This window comes from Tursiops truncatus, chromosome 2 (genome assembly GCF_011762595.2).
Source record: "Tursiops truncatus isolate mTurTru1 chromosome 2, mTurTru1.mat.Y, whole genome shotgun sequence".
Lineage (NCBI taxonomy): Eukaryota > Metazoa > Chordata > Mammalia > Artiodactyla > Delphinidae > Tursiops > Tursiops truncatus.
In genome coordinates this window covers 73,549,836-73,558,830 of record NC_047035.1, presented here as the reverse complement: position 1 = coordinate 73,558,830, position 8,995 = coordinate 73,549,836, and the positions used below count along the sequence as shown (strand labels likewise).

Genomic DNA, 8,995 nt, shown 5'->3' with positions numbered 1-8,995 from the left:
TCTCCTCCCTCGATGTCAGCTCCCCCGCCTCTCATCCACGTCCCTTCCCGCCCCTGGCTGAAGCTTTAGCCTCGTCGTGGTGCTTTGGTCAAAATTCCACCACATTTATTGACTCCTGGGGCCACAAAGACAGTTCGGGTGCAGGCCTGACGGCCCTCAGAGAAAGTCTAGGCTAGCTGCCTCAAGTCCAGGAGGCAGTTTAGAAGCTGCTTCGGTTCCTGCTATTATGATACCAGCCCTGTGGCCCACTCCAGCTTCGGGTTCTTGCTGTCCTTCTTTCGAACCTGTTCCTTGGGGGGTGTGCTGGGGGCCCCTATCCATGCCCCGAGGTGCCAGGCCCTGCAGGGATGAGGCAGTTCTTCCTTGTATAATCATATGGTTGTTGTTTCCAATCTGTACCCCTTGGCTATGAAGTACGGTAGGAAACCGTGGCCCTTTAAGAGAAAAAGTGATGACGGTGGGAGGGTTAAGCGCTCTTGAGACTCAAAGTGAGGAGGAGCGGCAGGGTGGAGAGGCAGTGGCACCTCGTGTTCACCCTGGGGAAATGCAAGTGTGGGGTCTCCGGGCCTGCCAGTGACTGGGTCAAGGTGTGTCTTCAGGCTGCACCTTCAGAATTGGGTTTGCAGAAGCTCAAGAGGAGTGGCAACTAACATCTGAGACTCTGATGTTTGGGTCTTTTCTGATAGGAAACCCTCTGGGCATACATGGCAACAATGGAATGGAATTCAGGGGTTCACAGAGCTGGTGTTGGGGAAAGTCAGAAGGCTCAGGGGCAAATCCAGGCTTTGCTGTGTGACCTCAGTGGATGTCAGTTTCTTCGTTTATAAAATGAGAAAGTTGGGTTAGGTGGCCTCTAGCCCTTTCTCATTCCCCTCCCCAAGTACCCTGGATCTATATTTGGTCTTGAGGAAGAAACTTGTGGAAGAATTGAGCAGGGGGAAGGAAGGAGGAAGGAGTGCGGAGTGGGTACCTGGTACTGGATTTGGCCCTGGCGCCCTGGGAGGCCAGTTGGTGTCACGTCTCTCAGCCCCCTGCAAACAACACAGGGCTCTCAGGCCCCCTGTCCTGGGCCTTGTTCCCCTACTGCAGACCCCCTCAGCCCCAAGTCTCCCCTAGCAAGGGGACAGGATTCACAGGAGTCCTAGTGCATCCCCTAGTCCTACCAATGTCTCACCTGATACCCTTGGGGTCCAGGACCTGGGGTCCAAGCCGAGGTGGGGCTGGGCTTCTGGTTTCTGACAGGTAAGGTCTCTGGATTTTGAGGAGGTTGGGCTTTTGAATCTGAAGAGGTCTCTGCTGTCCAGGGCAGGCTGAACCTGCCCTCTCTGGGCCCTGATGCTCTCGGGAAGGTTTGTACATTTTTCAGGAACAGACCTGGGGTACCCCTCCAGATTCAGGTTCATCATTTCAGAGACCATGGAATCATGGCTTCCTGTGGTTCCCCCAGGGCCATCCATTTCTGTACTTTCCGGGCCTGGCTTGAGGACAGACAACAACCTGCTGCTGCCCCTGTGCTCAGACAGGAACTCCTTTACCTGCAAGGATGGGGAGCTGGCTGGGCATGGAGGTGGGAGAGCCAGAGCAAACCCAAGGGAGGAGTCTCTTGCTTCATATCTGTTGTCTGGGAACTCAAGGATGGGGCGGGGACACTGGGGACAACAGTCAAGGCCTAGAAAACAGTGGTCAGTGGGGAGTCATTGGGTGGTCAAGGGAGCCACGTTGTGCCATCCTGCCCAGCTCCTAGGTGGGGTGAGGGCATTGGGCACTCACTGGGGAGACTGCAGCATTCATCTTTTTACCAGACATCTCCTTTCTTTACCAGATCGAGGACTTTCTGGGTGTTTGGTCGGCATTCTGGAGAGAAGGCAGAGTGGGTGGCAGGTGAGCAAAACTTCTTTTCCAGTGAAAAGCCCCTGCTGACAGATCCAGGCCTACCTCAACTGCCAGCTAAGTGGTCAGCGCACCTTAGAAGGAGGGTCTCTTCTGGGGCTTATGGCTCCAGCAGTGCTGCATTAAATCCTTCAGTACTTCCAAGCCAGGATCTCAGGGCCAGACTGGGGCAGCTCAGTCAATGCAGGCCGGATCTGCCTCTCACACACTGCTTCCCGCTGCAGTGATTTACGGTCCACTACTGGGGTGTGGGTGTGAGGAGAAGACATCCAGAGTATGAAGGCCACCTGAGCCATCACGGAAAGGGGCAGGGAGTGTAGGAGATGTAAGGAGGGAGTAGGGCCGTCTGAGCAGGTAAACAGGAAGAGGAGGGCTTGGGGATTGGGGGTTTGGGGGAGGGGGCACCTGAGGTGAAGGATCCCAGAGTCTGCCTAGAGTTTTACTCTCAGCTTCTCTTCTGGCTAGCACTGCCCACATTAGGATCCCGAAGCTGCAGGAGACATAAAGCTGAGGCCTGACCCAACTGCTGACAAGACTCCTTTCCATATACCATCCCTTAGAAGGACCCAGAGAGGTGTAGAACTTGGGGATGTGTGTTTGGAGTACCTTACCTGTAGACATCACTGGCCATGGAGGCCTTCCAGTTTATATCAGCCAACAGTTCTGGGGCCAAGTAAGCTGGGGTGCTCCCTGACTCCCCAGATCCTGCCCCTGTCTGTGAGACTCCCAGAAACGTGGACAGGCCAAATCTTCCAGCTGCAAAAGGAGATAAGAAGGAGGAGATAGAAGATGGACAGGGCCTAGCAGCCTGCAGAATCCTTTCCTCTCCCCCACAGAAGGCGCAGGCCCTTCTGTGGCTGCGCAGATATTATGGTCCCAGCCTTGTAAAGGGGGTGTGGGGGGTTAGCGGAATGGTAGGACCAGTGAGGCTCCTGGTTGGAGGTCTGGGTCCCCGCTCCATGGGGCTGGGTCAAGGTCTGAGTCTCCTGGACTAGGTCAGCCGCGGGTCTTTGGAGGACCCCGTGGGGTGGACCCATGGAACTGACCATGTTGGCCAAGGCTTCTATCGCCTGGTATGGCAGGGGCTAAAGCTCCTGGATGAGCCTTGACACTTGGGCAGCACTGTGTCCAGAGGGAGATGCTGAGGGTAGTCAGAAGACAGGGTTGCAGCAGGTCCTCTGTCCAGTGGGTGGGGTTGGAGCAGCTCTGGGGCAGGACCTCGTCCAGGGGTTGGGCTGCGTAATGGATGTGCTGACCTTGGCATGCAGCTCTGAGTCCAATAGGACGTTGGGGGGCTTGAGATCCCGGTGTAGAAGCATGGGGTTCTGGCTGTGCAGGTAGCACATCCCGAGCACCAGGTCCTGCAGCAGGCGGCAGAGGAGCGGCCCTGGCCTCGGGCAGGGGGGCTGCAGCACCGCCAGGGAACGTTCTCCATGAATTGAGTCACCAGAGCCGGCCCAGACACGTCCTCCCACTCCAGTTTCTTTGTGACCCCCAGCAGGGGCAGCACATGATTGTTACACAGGCTTGCCATGGCCTTCACCTCCCGGGATATCGCAGGCCGGCACTCTGGCGCGGGTTGGAGCCGAGCTCCCTCCTGGGAAGATCCTTCCCTTCCGCACTCAGGCCCTGCCACGCAGAGGCCCCTCCTCCTCCGCCCAGCTTCCCAGACCAGACACCCGCGCCCAAGCGGCTCGGGGCACTCACGAGTTCACGATCTTCACCGCCACTTCCAAACCCCCAAGTCCTGTGCTGTGCCCGGAAGACAGCGCCAAATCCGCCTCTGCCCATGAACTCGGGGTTCTCCACTTCCTCGATGGGCACCAGCGGGGCTGAGGTGCCGCTGTGCCTGAGAGAGGGGGCCTCATGACCCGCCGGCCAGGGCCCCAAGGCCGCGCGGCTCCCCACACCGCCCCACCCCCCAAGCCCCGTGACTCAGCTCGTGTTGGTCAGTTCAATCTCCAGCCTCCCGCGTGAGCCCCACTGTGCCCTGGGGTTGGGGGCCGGGAGAGGGGTCAGTCTCCAGGCCACTGCACGGATTCCGCTTCCCGGCTTGCTTTCTCTACACTGCCTGGACCACTTCCTTCTTTGACGGAAGCCTCTGCAGTCCCACCCTCCGGGGCAGGTTGGGGGGAGGGGTGCCGGTGAGGTGCCGAAGGGAAGCTAGCGCTGTTCCTCGGGTGCCACGGCCAGGTTCATTGTCACTGGGTATGCAGGGCGCCACGGAAGGAGTCCTCACCTTCTAGGAACCCACAATCAACCCCCTTCTAAGCTGGCGTCTCTCCCTTCTCCCACCGGATTCCCAGCTCCACCACCAAGCCTGGGATGGGGAGGACTGGGGGAGATGGTGCTGAGGAGGACATTATGGTCCTAAGCTTCCGCTTTCCCCCAGCTGCCTTAAGATCACAGCTAACACGTGTCTAAAGCTCACCGTATAGGAGGTACATAATATAGATTAGCTTATGTAATTCTCACATCAACCCTAAGGAGATAGGTACTGCTTTTGTTACTTCTTTATAGGTGAGGAAGCGGAAGCACGGATAGTGTAAGTACCTGGCCCAAGCGTGTGTGGACCTGACCTCCAAGCCTGGCTCTGAACCATCAAGCTTTGCTATTTTCACATAGGCTTCAGCTGGTGGGGGAGGTGGCTGGGGTAGGTGTGAAACAACCAACAGTCTGCATTCCTGCCCTTGGTAGTGATTTGTCTGCTGGCAAGACCAAGACCCACTCCCAGGGTCTTGTGGTCAGCTAGGCGAATTGGGCCAGCCAGAGTGTTGCTGTTATTGTGGTGTATACTGCAGTGGAAACACCTCAGAGCCTCTCTGCCCTCTCCCCTCACGGCAAATCCTCCATGCAACTTCTCTGGTTAACAAATGTTCCCGGCAAGCATTTACTCTGGACAAGGGCCCTGGAGAACTCAGGAGCAAGGGGAGCCTTAAGGATTCAGGGTAGACAGAAGGCGTCCATATTTTACCTGCCTAAGGCCTGACCATGGCTGGAGGTTCTGGAATTAGATATAGCCAGCCTTAGGCACTCGGTTCTTTTTGGGGAGACTCGACCCTGTGGGTCATGGGTCATGGGCCAGGACTCACTGGAGGGTGCTCACCTTGGTGTGAAATTTCCGTTCTGTCCAGTGGTCCATGGGCCCTGCTAGTTGGAGCAAAAGTGGCCAGCAGTTAACTGTGGTTTCTTGAGCACTTGGAACTCCGGGATCCACATCATGAATTCTGGTGGAGTCAGTCCATGCTATTTTCAACCTATTTAGGGAATTCTTAGACTGTAGTCTCTTTAAAAGCTGGTACATGGTAGGTACCCAATAAATATTTGTTGAATTGAACTAATAAATGAACAACCAAAACTTCTGAGGCTTCCTTAAGATGCTGATCACGCCAGCTGGCACTCCATAATCATCGGGAAGAGAAAGGAGGTTGGGCTTCTTTATGGTTTAGGGTCTCTTGCCTGCACCTGCACAGCTGACAGAATCCATCTGAAGACTTTATTATGGTGATATGGTGGTATCTCACAAAATATAAAGGCAAGTTTGGCAGGTCCTCAAAAAAGTCTAGTTCAGGAGCTAAGAGCCATCAGAGAGGATAGCCATTCCTTTCATGATTCGTTCTGAGCTTGTGGGCCCAACACCTGGGCTCCACTTGAGGAGAGTAGTTAGAAAGGAGTTAGAAGTGTGTTTAAAAACCTTTTACAGCTGGATTTCCTTAGAATGACATAAGACCCTGAGAGTCAGGGGAAGCTACTGTAAAGCATAGGGTTGGGGATGGTGTCAGAGCCTATAATACCTTTTGACTCAAAATAAACCAAGCCCCTTTAAGAGAAGGAGGGGTAGGGAGAGGAGCCTAGAGTGAGTGCCTGAGAGGACCATCTGCTTTCTTCTTCTGGCAGGAGGGGACTGGCAATGGAGAGTTGAGTCCTGGATTTTGGAGCTCTGGCCTTTCTTGAGGCCTGGTACCCCTGACCCCAGTTGTCCCAGGCTTTTGGAGTCTATTTGGGTGCCCCTCATCCCTTCAGTTCTCTACTGCTGAGACCTATATTTATTAGTACAACAGGTGTTTATCATATATCAAAAGAAAAAAGCAGGTTATAAAACAATATATACCATATAATCACATTTTTGTTTGTTTTAAAAATTCTCTTCCAGTAGTATCACAGAGTTTGCAGAAGCCTCCCATGGCATAATACCTAAATGCTATATAAAGCACAACGTATTTTAAAAGTAAATTAGGGAATTCCCTGGTGGCACAGTGGTTAAAAATTTGCCTGCCAATGCAGGGGACACGGGTTCGAGCCCTGGTCCGGGAAGATCCCACATGCTGTGGAGCAACTAGCCCATGCACCACAACTACTGAGCCTGCATTCTAGAGCCCACGAGCTACAACTACTGAGCCCACGCACCACAACTACTGAAGCCCATGTGCCTAGAGCCTGTGCTCTGCAACAAGAGAAGCCACCGCAGTGAGAAGCCTGCGCACCGCAGCAAAGAGTAGCCCCTGCTCTCCGCAACTAGAGAAAGCCTGCGTGCAGCAATGGAGACCCAACGCAGCCAAAAATAAATAAATAAATTTATATTAAAAAAATTAAGTGGTCCCATATTATTAATGCCCCCTGAAATCCAACAGAAGCAAACGGAATTCTCCCTAGAGGAGAGCATTCTCAATCCAAGCCTCTAGATTAAATTTAGCCAAATATAAACTCACCAAAAAATTACTAAATATATAAGGATTCAAGTCACCACAAATGAGAATCAGCAGGAATAATAATCAACAGGTTTAAATCTTTAAGGGCTCCAGAGTTTGGAACAATCAGATGATGTATCTAAAGAAGCTATTGTGAAATGTTTAAAGAAATAAAAGATGGAATAGAAAACATAAGCAAGGAATAAGAGATTATAAAAAATGCCCAGTTGATTTAGGAAAAAAATAGAATATCAAGAAATAAAAAACTGTATGTAAGAATTAAAATTAAAACTGCAATGCAGAAGATATAGCTGAAGAAAGTGTACTAAAAGATGGATCTGAAAAAATCCATCAAAACGCAGCAAAAGAGACAAAATGATAAAAAAGTTAAGAGTCAATGAATGAGGTGGTCTTACAGTCACCAAACTGGCTTCTGCATGAGGAGAAGAGAAAGAAAATGGGGGCAAGGCAATATATGAGGAGCAAATGGCTGAAGATTTTCAAGAATTGATGAAAGACAAGAATTCACGAATATAGGAAGCACAATTTATGCCAAGAAGGATAAATATAAAGAAATCCACACCTAGATACAACTCAGTGAAACTGTGGGACAATTAAGACCAACAATCTAAAGACTAGAGGGAAAACACAGATCATCTTCAAAGGAATACAACTAAACCTGTAGCACACTTCTCGACAGCCACAGTGGAAACCAGAAGACATTGGAATGATTCAAAGTGCTAAAATAAAGGGGGGAATCTATAAACATTTAAACATGGAGGCTAAACAATACGTTACTAAATAACCAAGAGATCGCTGAAGAAATCAAAGAGGAAATCAAAAAATACCTAGAGACAAATGACAATGAAAACACGATGATCCAAAACCTATGACGTGCAGCAAAAGCAGTTCTAAGAGGGAAGTTTATAGCAATACAAGCCTACCTCAAGAAACAAGAAAAATCTCGAATAAACAATCTAACCTTACACCTAAAGGAACTCGAGAAAGAAGAACAAGCAAAACCCAAAGTTAGCAGAAGGGAAGAAATCATAATGATCAGGGCAGAAATAAATGAAATAGAAACAAAGAAAATAAGAGCAAAGATCAATAAAACTAAAAGCTGGTTCTTTGAGAAGATAAACAAAATTGATAAACCATTAGCCAGACTCATCAAGAAAAAGAGGGAGAGGACTCAAACCAATAAAATTAGAAATGAAAAAGGAGAAGTTACAGACACCACAGAAATACAAAGCATCCTAAGAGACTACTACAAACAACTCTATGCCAAAAAAATGGACAACCTGGAAGAAATAGACAAATTCCTAGAAAGGTACAACCTTCCAAGACTGAACCAGGAAGAAATAGAAAATGTGAACAGACCAATCACAAGTAATGAAGTTGAAACTGTGATTTTAAATCTTCCAACAGGGGGCTTCCCTGGTGGCGCAGTGGTTGAGAGTCCGCCTGCTGATGCAGGGGACACGGGTTCGTGCCCCGGTCCGGGAAGATCCCATATGTCGTGGAGCAGCTGGGCCCGTGAGCCATGGCCTCTGAGCCTGCGCGTCCAGAGCCTGTGCTCCGCAACGGGAGAGGCCACAACAGTGAGAGGCCCACGTACCGCAAAAAAAACAAAAAACAAAAAAAACAATATGGTACTGGCACAAAAACAGAAATATAGATCAGTGGAACAGGATAGAAAGCCCAGAGATAAACTCACACACCTATGGTCAACTAATCTATGACAAAGGAGGCAAGGATATACAAAGGAGAAAAGAGAGTCTCTTCAATAAGCGGTGCCGGGAAAACTGGACAGCCACATGTAAAAGAATGAAATTAGAACACTCCCTAATAGGGAGGGTGGGAGGGAGGGAGACGCAAGAGGGAAGAGATATGGGAATATATGTATATGTATAACTGACTCACTTTGTTATAAAGCAGAAACTAACACACCATTGTAAAGCAATTATACTCCAATAAAGATGTTAAAAATAAAAACACTCCCTAACATCATACATAAAAATAAACTCAAAATGGATTAGAGACCTAAATATAAGACCAGACACTATAAAACTCTTAGAGGAAAACATAGGAAGAACACTCTTTGACGTAAATCACAGCAAGATCTTTTTTGATCCACCTCCTAGAGTAATGGAAATAAAAACAAAAATAAACAAATGGGACCTAATGAAACTTAAAAGCTTTTGCAAAGCAAAGGAAACTACAAACAAGACAAAAAGACAACCCTCAGAATGGGAGAAAATACTTGCAAACGAATCAACGGACAAAGGATTAATCTCCAAAATATATAAACAGCTCATGCAGCTCAATATTAAAAAAACAATCAACCCAATCAAAAAATAGGCAGAAGGGCTTCCCTGGTGGCGCAGTGGTTGAGAGTCCGCCTGCCGATGCAGGGG

General features: G+C 49.7%; 1 protein-coding gene across 1 annotated transcript; it reads right to left on the bottom strand.

Annotated features, from left to right (window-relative positions):
- Positions 1–83: 83 nt before the first annotated feature.
- Positions 84–5,097, bottom strand: RIPK3 (receptor interacting serine/threonine kinase 3). Its single transcript, XM_073800612.1, is given in 12 exon segments — positions 84–434; positions 971–1,031; positions 1,175–1,303; positions 1,305–1,535; positions 1,771–1,804; positions 1,806–1,854; positions 1,965–2,042; positions 2,045–2,177; positions 2,296–2,380; positions 2,502–2,646; positions 3,598–3,739; positions 4,997–5,097. Coding segments are annotated over 10 exon segments (1,098 nt in total). The 5' UTR covers positions 2,522–2,646; positions 3,598–3,739; positions 4,997–5,097; the 3' UTR covers positions 84–156.
- Between the last annotated feature and the right edge of the window lie 3,898 nt (positions 5,098–8,995).